Raw genomic sequence first — 14,231 nt, forward strand, 5'->3', positions numbered from 1 at the left:
GGAGGATCTGCCCTACCAGAGAGACTCAACAGTCTGCCAAGCCTCAGAAGGACCAGGCCACAGGAAGGACTCTCCTGGAGAACACCTGAGTGATCATTGGAAGCTTTGCTTGGGTTTAGCCTCTTTCTGCTACCAGGCTGGTCTCCTGGAACCCCACCTGTGGCATGGGACAACTTGCCACAGCCAACTTGCTGTGGCCAACTCACCAGGGGCAACTGGCTGTGGGACTATTTCACAATAAAATTTAATTATTTAAAATAAACAAAAATTAATTTATTTTAATTTTTGTCATTCAGATTTCAACTCCTCCCTCCTTTTGCATTCTTTCTTGAATGATTCTATTCCACCATTTCCTTGATATTAGTGTAACTCCTGTCCTTCAGCGAGTTGTCCCAGGATGAGTTGACTGGTGAGTTGTCCCATGGCAAGTTGACCATAGCAAGTTGGTCAAGTATAATTGGCTGCATCAAATTGTCATCAATCCCCTCACAGGATGCCCCTGTTATTGGCTTACCATTTTCCCCCCTACAATCAGAGTGGAAATAGCATGGTAGGGGCCTTGGAATAGTTTTGATGGACTAGATGATCCTCATGGTCCTTCCCAACTCTACAAATGTTATACTCCTGGAAAATTGAGAATCTGAAAAAGCCTAGAATTCCTAGAATTTAAACCCCAAGATATAAAATAGTACCAGCATACTTTTAAAAGTTTAAAAGCTGAATGGTGACTCTCCCCAATGCCGACACCCCAGATCTTTGAAACTTCAACTGCTTTATGATGGCCTTGAGACGGAAGACCCCCTATCTGACCAAAAGGCCAGAGACAGCATCAGGCACATCAGGCAAGGACGCCGAATGGTGGCTGAATGCATCAAAGAATTCCGCGACCTGCGAAAGGAGCTGACATCACGACGGTATGAAGTGCGACCTCGGAGCTCAAAGATCACAGTCGACACTTTTGCCGCTGGACAGTCCATTTACACCTAAACCATCCCGAAGAGAAGGTGACAGGGAAGAGTATGTCTTGCTGATATCAGGGACATCGCAAAGTCCCTGATTGAGTCAAGAGAATCTCTTCAAGCCAGCGGCAATAAGCACAGGCTCAAGCTGCTGAAGTTGGGACAGCTCCGCAACAGAAGGAAAGCGGAAAGAGAAAATGTGTCCATCTGGTGAGGAAATCTTATTTTTATAAAAGACTGCCCAAAAAAGATTGAAGTTAAATTAAACTGGTAAAGAAAAGGAAATAAGCGGCGAAATTAAGCATTATTGGACAGTGTGTTATCTTTTTTTATTTTATTTTTTTCCCTCAGGAGTGCAGGTCACTTTCAGCTCAGAGTCCACCAAACGTTCTTGGCAGGAGAGATGGAGAGACACCATTTGTGAAAGGCCAGAAAATCACAGGAAGGCCAAGGAGGAAGGCCAAGCAGCAACAATATGGAACAATGAATAGTTTTGCTTGAATGACAGCAGGCAAAATATGTGTCACTCATTTCTCTGACAATGAATTTCTCCCCTCTCACATGGGACACTCATTGTGAAGAGAGCCCCAGCATTTGTGGGGGGAGGTACACTTCATCCTCTGCCTTCCTCCAAGCCCTGTTTATACCAAGCCATGGATTGAGGGCAAGAGGATGAGGCTCCAGGCTCAGACCCTCAAAGATCCCCTGACTCTTCCCCAAAGAGTTTGTGGGTCCAGCCACTCCCACCAGATCCACAAAGAGGATCCTGAACTGACTCTCTGGAGATTCCAGCCTCAAAGCCCACCTGCCTCTCTCTTCATCCTCATGGGAATCCACGTTTGGCCTGACCCAGTCCAGCCTGTGCCAAATGGGCAGGGGAGCCTGAAGGGAGCTGTGATAGACCCCCATAGACCTCCTTCCAAGGGTGCAAGATATTGCTTGATTTCAGCTTCTAATAGCCCTCCATCCTCCAACAGAAATCTCCCCCACCTCTCCACATCTTCCTGGGCAAAGGAGAGATTCCAGGAATTTGTGGCTGGGATACTTACTAAAAACTCGCAGATCAAAGGACTCGACCACTGTCGTTTTAGTTGGTAAAACAATTAATACACTGTATCTGCCAGTGTCCTCTTTCTTTAGAGGGCCAAGATGTAAATTTCTGCAGTCACTGGAGATGTTCAGTCGCTTTTGAAAGTCTGGGTGGAGGAACAAGAAGGTACATGACAGCTCCTTGAAGGTCACCAAAGCAACACTTCTAGGATTGCTATTGATAATTTTATTCAAGGAAATTGTTTCAAATGGTGGAGAGGTCTTCACTTGGAAGGTGACAGACTCCCCCAGAATGCCATTCAGTTCTTCTGCTCCAAACGTTCCTGCAAGAAGAAAGAGGAATCCTTCAAAGTTGGGTCAGAAGAGACCTTCTATGCATCCCATTTCTGGCCCTGGAAGCCTTTTCTGAGCAAGGACAGAATGGCTCCAAGATAGAAGACATGATGAGGGCTCTCTGGGCAATGGCCTTTCTTTCATAGAGTAGCAAGTGGGGTTCAAATGTCCCACGTGGGAGCTGAGCCTGCTTAAAAGGAGGATCTGCCCCACCAGAGAGACTCAACAGTCCGCCAAGCCTCAGAAGGACCAGGACACAGGAAGGACTCTCCTGGAGAACACCTGAGTGATCATTGGAAGCTTTGCTTGGGTTTAGCCTCTTTCTGCTACCAGGCTGGTCTCCTGGAACCCCACCTGTGGCATGGGACAACTTGCCACAGCCAACTTGCTGTGGCCAACTCACCAGGGGCAACTGGCTGTGGGACTATTTCACAATAAAATTTAATTATTTAAAATAAACAAAAATTAATTTTATTTTAATTTTTGTCATTCAGATTTCAACTCCTCCCTCCTTTTGCATTCTTTCTTGAATGATTCTATTCCACCATTTCCTTGATATTAGTGTAACTCCTGTCCTTCAGCGAGTTGTCCCAGGATGAGTTGACTGGTGAGTTGTCCCATGGCAAGTTGACCATAGCAAGTTGGTCAAGTATAATTGGCTGCATCAAATTGTCATCAATCCCCTCACAGGATGCCCCTGTTATTGGCTTACCATTTTCCCCCCTACAATCAGAGTGGAAATAGCATGGTAGGGGCCTTGGAATAGTTTTGATGGACTAGATGATCCTCATGGTCCTTCCCAACTCTACAAATGTTATGCTCCTGGAAAATTGAGAATCTGAAAAAGCCTAGAATTCCTAGAATTTAAACCCCAAGATATAAAATAGCACCAGCATACTTTAAAAAATTTAAAAGCTGAATGGTGACTCTCCCCAATGCCGACACCCCAGATCTTTGAAACTTCAATTGCTTTATGATGGCCTTGAGACGGAAGACCCCCTATCTGACCAAAAGGCCAGAGACAGCATCAGGCACATCAGGCAAGGACGCCGAATGGTGGCTGAATGCATCAAAGAATTCCGCGACCTGCGAAAGGAGCTGACATCACGACGGTATGAAGTGCGACCTCGGAGCTCAAAGATCACAGTCGACACTTTTGCCGCTGGACAGTCCATTTACACCTAAACCATCCCGAAGAGAAGGTGACAGGGAAGAGTATGTCTTGCTGATATCAGGGACATCGCAAAGTCCCTGATTGAGTCAAGAGAATCTCTTCAAGCCAGCGGCAATAAGCACAGGCTCAAGCTGCTGAAGTTGGGACAGCTCCGCAACAGAAGGAAAGCGGAAAGAGAAAATGTGTCCATCTGGTGAGGAAATCTTATTTTTATAAAAGACTGCCCAAAAAAGATTGAAGTTAAATTAAACTGGTAAAGAAAAGGAAATAAGCGGCGAAATTAAGCATTATTGGACAGTGTGTTATCTTTTTTTATTTTATTTTTTCCCTCAGGAGTGCAGGTCACTTTCAGCTCAGAGTCCACCAAACGTTCTTGGCAGGAGAGATGGAGAGACACCATTTGTGAAAGGCCAGAAAATCACAGGAAGGCCAAGGAGGAAGGCCAAGCAGCAACAATATGGAACAATGAATAGTTTTGCTTGAATGACAGCAGGCAAAATATGTGTCACTCATTTCTCTGACAATGAATTTCTCCCCTCTCACATGGGACACTCATTGTGAAGAGAGGCCCAGCATTTGTGGGGGGAGGTACACTTCATCCTCTGCCTTCCTCCAAGCCCTGTTTATACCAAGCCATGGATTGAGGGCAAGAGGATGAGGCTCCAGGCTCAGACCCTCAAAGATCCCCTGACTCTTCCCCAAAGAGTTTGTGGGTCCAGCCACTCCCACCAGATCCACAAAGAGGATCCTGAACTGACTCTCTGGAGATTCCAGCCTCAAAGCCCACCTGCCTCTCTCTTCATCCTCATGGGAATCCACGTTTGGCCTGACCCAGTCCAGCCTGTGCCAAATGGGCAGGGGAGCCTGAAGGGAGCTGTGATAGACCCCCATAGACCTCCTTCCAAGGGTGCAAGATATTGCTTGATTTCAGCTTCTAATAGCCCTCCATCCTCCAACAGAAATCTCCCCCACCTCTCCACATCTTCCTGGGCAAAGGAGAGATTCCAGGAATTTGTGGCTGGGATACTTACTAAAAACTCGCAGATCAAAGGACTCGACCACTGTCGTTTTAGTTGGTAAAACAATTAATACACTGTATCTGCCAGTGTCCTCTTTCTTTAGAGGGCCAAGATGTAAATTTCTGCAGTCACTGGAGATGTTCAGTCGCTTTTGAAAGTCTGGGTGGAGGAACAAGAAGGTACATGACAGCTCCTTGAAGGTCACCAAAGCAACACTTCTAGGATTGCTATTGATAATTTTATTCAAGGAAATTGTTTCAAATGGTGGAGAGGTCTTCACTTGGAAGGTGACAGACTCCCCCAGAATGCCATTCAGTTCTTCTGCTCCAAACGTTCCTGCAAGAAGAAAGAGGAATCCTTCAAAGTTGGGTCAGAAGAGACCTTCTATGCATCCCATTTCTGGCCCTGGAAGCCTTTTCTGAGCAAGGACAGAATGGCTCCAAGATAGAAGACATGATGAGGGCTCTCTGGGCAATGGCCTTTCTTTCATAGAGTAGCAAGTGGGGTTCAAATGTCCCACGTGGGAGCTGAGCCTGCTTAAAAGGAGGATCTGCCCCACCAGAGAGACTCAACAGTCCGCCAAGCCTCAGAAGGACCAGGACACAGGAAGGACTCTCCTGGAGAACACCTGAGTGATCATTGGAAGCTTTGCTTGGGTTTAGCCTCTTTCTGCTACCAGGCTGGTCTCCTGGAACCCCACCTGTGGCATGGGACAACTTGCCACAGCCAACTTGCTGTGGCCAACTCACCAGGGGCAACTGGCTGTGGGACTATTTCACAATAAAATTTAATTATTTAAAATAAACAAAAATTAATTTTATTTTAATTTTTGTCATCCAGATTTCAATTAGTCTCTCCTTTTGCATTCTTTCTTGAATGATTCTATTCCACCATTTCCTTGATATTAGTGTAACTCCTGTCCTCCAGCGAGTTGTCCCAGGATGAGTTGACTGGTGAGTTGTCCCATGGCAAGTTGACCATAGCAAGTTGGCCAAGTATAATTGGCTGCAGCAAATTGTCATCAATCCCCTCACAGGATGCCCCTGTTATTGGCTTACCATTTCCCCCCCTCCAATCAGAGTGGAAATAGCAAGGTAGGGGCCTTGGAATAGTTTTGATGGACTAGATGTTCCTCATGGTCCTTCCCAACTCTACAAATGTTATGCTCCTGGAAAATTGAGAATCTGAAAAAGCCTAGAATACCTAGAATTTAAACCCCAAGATATAAAATAGCACCAGCATACTTTAAAAAATTTAAAAGCTGAATGGTGACTCTCCCCAATGCCGACACCCCAGATCTTTGAAACTTCAACTGCTTTATGATGGCCTTGAGACGGAAGACCCCCCTATCTGACCAAAAGGCCAGAGACAGCATCAGGCACATCAGGCAAGGACGCCGAATGGTGGCTGAATGCATCAAAGAATTCTGCGAACTGCGAAAGGGGCTGACATCACGACGGTATGATGTGTGACCTCGGAGCTCAAAGATCACAGTCGACACTTTTGCCGCTGGACGGTCCATTTACACCTAAACCATCCCGAAGAGAAGGTGACAGGGAAGCATATGTCTTGCTGATCTCAGGGACATCGCAAAGTCCCTGATTGAGTCAAGAGAATCTCTTTAATATTAAATATTTTATTCATTTTCATTTTCATTTTATACAATCACTTATATACTGTGCATTTGCAAAAAAAAGCAGTAAACACAACTCATCTTCCACCATGGAAAACCAACATAGCACTTCCATCCTCCATACACCCTTTCTTCTCCCCCTCCAACTTTCGTTTCTCCCTTCCAACATTCCCCTCTTCTATTTCCCTTCCCCCTCAAACATTCCTTTCTCCCCTTCCCTCCATCTCACCCTCCTTACATTCCCCCCTCTCTCCCTCTTTACTTCTCCCTCTTCTTTCCCTCTACTTCTCACTTTGGTGTATTTCTCTATTCATTAATCTATTCAATTTATATCTTACACTAAAATGAAAAAAATGAAAAAAGGGGGAAAAATAAAAAGAAAAAAGAAAAAAGAAAGAAAAAAGAGCAACAGTATACGAGTGCATTCTTCTTATTCTATAAGTTGAAACTATATTTCCCCCCTCCCCCCCTCCCCTCCATAAACCCCCCTCCCTAATCCCCTTCCGACTTCCCAGGTCCCATACCCGGCATAACTCTTTATCAAAGACAGTCTGGAGTATATTAAAATCAAATAGATTAAAAATTAAAAAATAAAAGATAAAGGAAAAAAAAAGAATAAGGAAAAAACAAAAAACAGGAAAACAGGAAAAAATCAATAAACTCCTACATTAAGCTCAGCTTCCCATCATTATTAAAACTTAAACAGTGTACATCATTCCTAATTTCATTTCATTTATTACTTGCAGGATTTCAAGCTATGTTGAAACCAAGTAGGTTAATCAAATGGAATTCTCTAACTAGGGGCCTTGTCTCTTTATCTAAATGTCCAAACTTTTAATTTATCCCTTATAAAGCAACTTAAACACCTCAAATATTCCTCTCGGTTTCTGTTCCAACTCCTCTCATCCTGCCTCTACCCGTGTTCATATATGTATTTTATTATCATCCATACTCCTCTCATATTTGCTCCACCTTCCTTCAAACCCCCTGAGTATATCCTTCCAAACATTATATTCAAATAAAAATTTCTATAAAGATCAACTTACTTTCTGGCTCAAAATAAACTCTAATTAGACCTTCACTACCCTCCCGTCTACCCCTCCCTTCCCAACTCAATTCGACCAAAACCACAATCCAAAAGCATCACAATCTCCGCCTTCCTCACCCTAGAGAATAAAACATAAACAGTTTATATGAAAATTCAAAGTTGTCCATCAAATCTTTTTTTTTTTAAAGTCCCATACAATATAATTTCCGAGGAGATCAGCATCGTTTCTTTCAGCCTTAATGTCTCTTCACCGGTATACCACTATACCATTTTATACAAGACAGAGTCACAAAGTTTTTCAAGTTAAAATTAAGCAAATGTTTTGGGAGCATAACTAAGTACTTATTCTCTGTTCCTCCGCCCCTCCGGAGGGGAAAAACAACACCTCCCACCTTGTAGCTGTGTGATTGGTTGTCTCTCTTCTACTTCTCCTTGTCTTTGTACAAGTCCGGGTAATTCAAGAGGTCCCGCCTTTAAGATCTTATTGTAAAAGTCTCGAGCTTCGCAAGGTGAATTAAGGCGATGTTTTTGATCATCAAGTGTAACTGTAATACCAAATGGCACCTCCCATTTGTACTGTATCTGATTATTTCTAAGTTCTTTAGTTAAAAAGACATAGTCTCTCCTGGGTCTTAACATCTGGGGTGGCATTTCTTTAAAGACAGTCAGGTCCTGTCCATCAATTCGCAGCCTATTATTGTAAAGCTCTTGTAGTATCGCATTTCTGGATTCTTTTGTAGCAAAGTATATAACTACATCTCTCGGGAGCTGTTTCTGTTTTGCTGTCCACGAATTATGGCGGTAAATATTTTGGATCTGCCAATCAAAGTTGAGTCCCGGACTTCCCACCAAACGATTGAGAGCCTCGGAAAAGGTCAGCTTCAAATTCTCCTGATTATTTTCACGCAATCCCCTAACTCTTATTGCAAACGCAGTTTTTTTATAGTTTGTCATAACAAGTTGTCTCTCTGCCTTGTCAAATTCCTGTTGCAACTTTTCAATTTTAGATGTCAGATTAGAGTTGGCTTCTTCCAAAACTTCCAGTTTATCCTCCATTCCTGCAATATAATCTGTCATCACATTTATAACCCCGATGGTATCCTCCTTTGTTTGAGCAATCTTGGCATCAAGTTTGTCACATAATTCCGAAATAAATTGCATCATTTCCTCTTTAAATTCTCTGAGAGTTTCAAAAAGAAATTCTTTCATTAACAAATCTCCAGTAGGGGGCGTAGAAGACAAAGACTGTGGCTTTATAGCAATTACTTGGGAAGCATTGTTAAAAAAACGTTTCGATTGCTTTGATTTGGGAGCCATGATAAGAGAAAAAAAGAGAACAAACAAAGCCTCTGCGTACCTTGATTTGAAATAAAATACTTTCAGTAAACTTTGGCAGTTAATAAAGAGAGATCTTCAGGAGAACAGGGTTGGTTAAATATATCATGTATCAACTGCGAAGGCTGTAAATCGCCATTTTGAAAAACAGTTAAACAAAACAAAGGAGTTTTTTGTAAAATTGAAGCTGCTATTTTAAATAGAAAAAAAAAAGGTTCACCGGTATGGTCGCTGCTCAGATTTATCTTTAACAAGTTAATTACAAAATCTTGTACTGAGAGGGGGGGTAACTCGCCTTGAGCTGAAAAAGGACAGCTGAGAAGCTTTGGCCGGAGTAATGACTCAGCTTTCCGTTGAATCACTCTCTTTCATTCACAGCCAAAAAAAAATAAAGACTGTGAACATCAAAGAGGACTCTAACTAGCTGGGGTCCCTCCCTGCTTTTTCCTTGCCTGGAAAAAGAGATATCTAAGATTTTAAATAGATATACGAACCAAAACTCTGAGAGCAGCTTCGTTAAGCTACCGTCAGCGGCAAGCCCCTCCCCTGGACTGAGAGGGAATTCCGCAACCTGCGAAAGGAGCTGACATCACGACGGTATGAAGTGCGACCTCGGAGCTCAAAGATCACAGTCGACACTTTTGCCGCTGGACAGTCCATTTACACCTAAACCATCCCGAAGAGAAGGTGACAGGGAAGAGTATGTCTTGCTGATCTCAGGGACATCGCAAAGTCCCTGATTGAGTCAAGAGAATCTCTTCAAGCCGGCGGCAATAAGCACAGGCTCAAGCTGCTGAAGTTGGGACAGCTCCGCAACAGAAGGAAAGTGGAAAGAGAAAATGTGTCCATTTGGTGAGGAAATCTTATTTTTATAAAAGACTGCCCAAAAAAGATTGAAGTTAAATTAAACTGGTAAAGAAAAGGAAATAAGCGGCGAAATTAAGCATTATTGAGCAGTGTGTTATCTTTATTTTATTTTATTTTTTTCCATTGATAGAAGTTTTGTGAACATTTTTTACTTTTTAAAGTGAAAGTATCAGATTTTCTTCTTCTATTTCTTTTTACTATAGATTAAATCTTTTCCTTTATTTCTACAATACTGATTGGGATGGATTCTTTCTTTTTATTTTGTTTCATTTAAGAATTTTGTTTCTTCTAAGCCTGAAACATAAAGAAGATATAAAAGGAATATAAAGAGGGTAGTAATCTTAGAGGGAAAAGAAGTTACACTGCCACTTGGAGGTTGGAGGTTGAGACCTGGAAACATTGCTTTTTCTTTTTTCCCTTTGATCGCTCGCTCACGTCCCTACCGCCCATGGCGTTCCGCAGGTGGGCGAAGAGCCACCCGCTCTTCAGCCAGGAGTTTCTCATCCACAACCACGCTGACATCAGTTATTGCCTGGTGCACTCCGTGTCGATCTGGCTTATGTTCGAGGTGAGCAGTGGTTCACTGTGGCGGCAGGGCCCCAGCGGCAGGGCTTTAAAGTCCCGGTGCTGAGCTCAGTGCAAATATAAGGCAGCCATCTGCAGGATGTGCGGAGAGAAGGGCCACTTAGCCAACATTTGCCGAGCAACACTGCCATCTGCGGACTAGCCATCTGATCGCTCCAGCCGACAAGAGAGCGGGAAGACCCCGAGAGGACTCTTTCGCTGTCAGACGTGACTCAGCTGACCAGGTCAGCAGTGCTTCCACAACACACCACAGCAAAGATACGATTCATCTAACAGTCTTAATCGAGGGTGCAGCATGCAATGTGGAAATTGACATGGGTGACCAATCGGGTGGCCACAATCTCCTGCCTGTGCCATAGCCAATGGGCACCGCTCTCGCTCCTGCTGACCAGTTGTAACTGCGAGGACTTAGCAAAACATATTTCAAACTGTAAATTGCTCTTGGATATTATGAAAGTATGTATGTATTTTCTAACCCAGACTGTGGTTTTGAAAGAGAAAGACATAAGCAGAAGTTATGTTCCTTTGTATAATTATTAAAATATACATGGCCTGTCCTTACAAATCAGTAGGGCTTTGCTCTGAAAAACAGTAAAACACGAAATATTTAGGAAATTAAGTGAATAGATATTTTAGGTTATATGTGTGTCAGGTCCCTAAAAGTGATACTGCCACTCAATTGGGAGGAGGGGGAGGGGGCTTGGAGTCGATTTATTAGCAGTGCCTGTGAGAACTTGATATTTTACAACTGGTTTCCTTCCTTTTCCACTTCTGCTAATTGCAAATTCAAGAGTCTTCATTTTCTTAAGTTAGGAGAGGAGCTCTTACAATGTGTTTGAGATCTCAGAGGCTACAAAGTTTTTTTCTAAAAGTTTATTCATCCAGTATATTGAATACAGTATATTGTCGGGATGTACCATTTGCAAAAAGAAAGACCAGTGAAAAAATAATAATAAATATTAACACATAAACCAATAATAATAATAATAATAATAATAATAATAATAATAATATAATAATATATGTACTAATGACAATAATAATCCTATAACCAAGTAGTTTTAATGAACTAACTTTCTTTTTACATTGACTTAATTACATTTTTGTTACTTGTAAAATTGTAGTTATAAACTTTTTTAAATACAAACATTCATAGTCTTTCTTTCTCTAATTTCTACCTCTTGTCTCTAACCTCTCATAAAATCCATTCCAAATCAAATAATATTCTGTGTCTTCTTTATCTTTTATTTTTAGAGTTAGTCTGTCCATTTCAGCACAGTCTAATTTTTTTTTTTTTGAATTACATCTTCACCTGGTGGGGTGTTCTCATTTTTCCAGTATTTCGCAAATATGATCCTTGCTGCTGTTAGTATATATAAAATTAAATATGTGGTCCCTTTATCATAATCCTCCGGGCATTATGCCCAACAAACTTATTTCTGGTTTCAGATCTATATTCTGTTGAAGAATCTTTACCAGCCAGGTATGTCTTTTCTCCCAATGTTTAAGTTTTCTTGCTTTAATGCACGGCCACCACATATGATAGTAAGTACCTGGGGATTGTTTGTATTTCCAGCATTTGGCAGAAAGATTGCTAAACATTTTTTTTTTGCCAGTCTTGCCGGCAGTAAATGCTACCTGTAAAAGATTTTGTAAAGATTCTCTTTGTATGCCAAAGCCATAGTCAATTTATAAATGTCCCAAAGTTTTTACCATTTCTCTAATTCTATATTATAATAAAAAAAAATTGGCCATACAATAATTGTTTCTTTGACTTGCTCTTCCTCCATTTTATAAGTCAATAAGTAATTATGTATTTTTAATTAATTTTCTGTCCGTACTCATTAAAATTTTACCAAGTTGGTTTGTTGGTTCTTGATTTAAATCCCATCTTTTAATGTCTTTCCCATATCTAGAAGATTCTATACAATCTTCCTACCATATTGATTGAAAAATTATTTGGGATTTTGCCAATTTTACTTATGTGCTCTGGACTTCCATTATTAATACATTTTGTCTGAAATTGGGTTTTTACTCCTGTTAATTAAATCTGTATTGTCGAGTGAGATAATCCACCCATATGAACACACAGATAATGGAATCATCTTTATGTTTCTTATGCTTTGTAAAGAAAAGAGGGGAAAATATTGTCCATCTCTTATTATAAAATTTGTATTTTCAATCTTATCTGCCGTTTTCTTAAAAATCTTCTCCAACTCAGCAGTATTCAATGGACTCCAAGTTCCTCCAGAGTTTTGTATCTATTCCAGTAATGATCCAAGTTATAGTCAAGGAAACAAACCATGTTTTGAGCCCCAAATTTCAGTCCTGGTTTGAAACTAAAGCTAGAAACATACGTAAAAGAGATAAAACTTACCAGCTCCAAAGAGAACGAGTGATAACCACAAGCCAAGGATGCTCTTGTGGGACATGTTGGTGGCCGGTGTTTGAAGAAGAAGTGAAGAAAATTCTAGACAAACTTCTGCTAAATATACGGCCTCTTTGGTGTGAGAAACATCACAGCTGCACAATTGTGGGTGCTACAACTGTTTATAATTGTGAAATCGGGTCAAAAGTCACTTTTCTCAGTTCTGTTGCCAAGAAAATTGCCGTAGCTTTAAAAACCTTCATTTTCACTTTTCAACACAAAGCCCTTCATGCTTCCAAGTTCTTTCGATTTGTGGTTCCATTGGAGCTCTGCAGACAGATGTTCCTGTGAATACTCTGGATGCGATCAATTTTGCTTCTTGACCAAATTACGAGGAAAAATGTCTTCAGATGGTGTTACAAATGGTTGCTGAACTGCAGGGACAAATTTCATCCAAAAGAGATGCCCAACAATACCATTGTCCCAGTTCTATTGTATTGATTGTTCTTTTCACCCCCCTAACCCCCCCCTACACACAAGCGATCAAAAGTTTCAATTTGCAAGCATTCAACTTCCCCATTCTGCCCAATGTTTCGTAATTATCCCAAAAATCCCTGCCGGTTTCTGTAAAGAAAAACAGCTTATTTCTTTCCTACTCCAAGCTGAACTAAAACTTTTTTGGCTTCCCAATCCTCCAGGAATTTCTCTGTACCTACAATTATCGTACAATTTTGAACACCGTAAAAGCTGTGGTCGTGTGAGCTGCTTTCAGTTCTGCAAGCTCTTCAGGAGGTTGTTGTTGTTGTTGTTGTTGTTGTTCTTCTTCTTCTCCTCCTCCTCCTCCTCCTCCTCCTCCTCCTCCTCCTCCTCCTCCTCCTCCTCCTTCTCCTTCTTCTCCTTCTGGGTCTCTGATGTCTGCAGCTGATTTCCTCCCAGCGTGGAGGCCCTCGGAGGCTTCCCTCCCCCCACCAGCTCATACGCTCCTTCCTGAAACCATGGTCTGCTGTGTCGGGGCTGAATTTGACCTCCGTTTGGCTGCCGGACTGTCTTTGGCAGCTTTCAGGGCTTCTTGGGAGGCTGGCTCCAGCCGTGGTTTCCACAGGGCTGGTCTCTAACCTTAAAGTAGGACGTAAAGTGAGATTGGGACATTAAGTGTGAAGCCTACTGGGTCAGGCTGGACAGCCTCTCGGGTCCCCTTTACTTCTATATTAAAAAGCCACATAGGCAGAGTTGCAGCTTGCAAAGGAACAGAAAGTGTGCCTAATCACAGAGTTCAATAGTCTCACAAGACCACAAGGGTCAGCTAAAGTTCGCTTAGAGACTCGTACTCAGTACCTATGACCGAAGACAAAAGGAGAAGTAAGACCCCGTCTCCTTATAAGGTTTTCTCCTCAAGGTCACCACTAAGAAGTGAGTAAGGGTGTTTCCATGTTGCAATGCTTTTGAGGATGTATAAGAACGTGTGCTTCGCTAATGAAGATTGTTCAGAACTTGCAATGCTAAGCCATGGGCTGCCTTTCTGAACCTGGCTGCCAAATAAACTTTTCCTGTATCCTGAGAAGTCTAAAGCCTGTCAGTTTCTGCAACAGCCAGATGGATCTCCACCTTGTCTGCCAACACATACCAGTGCTGGAGGTCCCCAGGGGCCCCTCAGGAGATGCAGCCTTGATAGACTTCCCCTTTAAGCCCATCTTTCTAGCACGCCATCAGGGCCTCTGGGGGCGAGCCATGCATGTGGCAGGCCAGCTCACGAAACTCCTGGGTGTATCCTGCCACTGGCCTCCGCCCCGGCTGATGCTCTTCATCCTGGTCCTAGTCTTGCATTCAGGTCTAGGGGTCCTGCAGAGCGTCGTCTTAAAG

General features: G+C 42.3%; 1 protein-coding gene across 1 annotated transcript in view; it reads right to left on the reverse strand.

The window, feature by feature from the left end:
* Positions 1-12,435, reverse strand: part of LOC116523549 — a 31,303-nt gene extending 18,868 nt beyond the window's left edge. The window contains exons 1-3 of the mRNA XM_032238660.1: positions 12,381-12,435; positions 4,548-4,871; positions 2,009-2,332 (exon numbers count right to left, since the gene is read on the reverse strand). Coding sequence (XP_032094551.1) covers positions 2,009-2,332; positions 4,548-4,871; positions 12,381-12,435 — 703 coding nt within the window. The remainder of the gene's footprint in view (positions 1-2,008; positions 2,333-4,547; positions 4,872-12,380) is intronic.
* Positions 12,436-14,231: the final 1,796 nt, after the last annotated feature.

The sequence above is a fragment of the Thamnophis elegans genome, unplaced genomic scaffold (assembly GCF_009769535.1).
Source record: "Thamnophis elegans isolate rThaEle1 unplaced genomic scaffold, rThaEle1.pri scaffold_42_arrow_ctg1, whole genome shotgun sequence".
NCBI classification, from domain to species: Eukaryota; Metazoa; Chordata; class Lepidosauria; order Squamata; family Colubridae; genus Thamnophis; species Thamnophis elegans.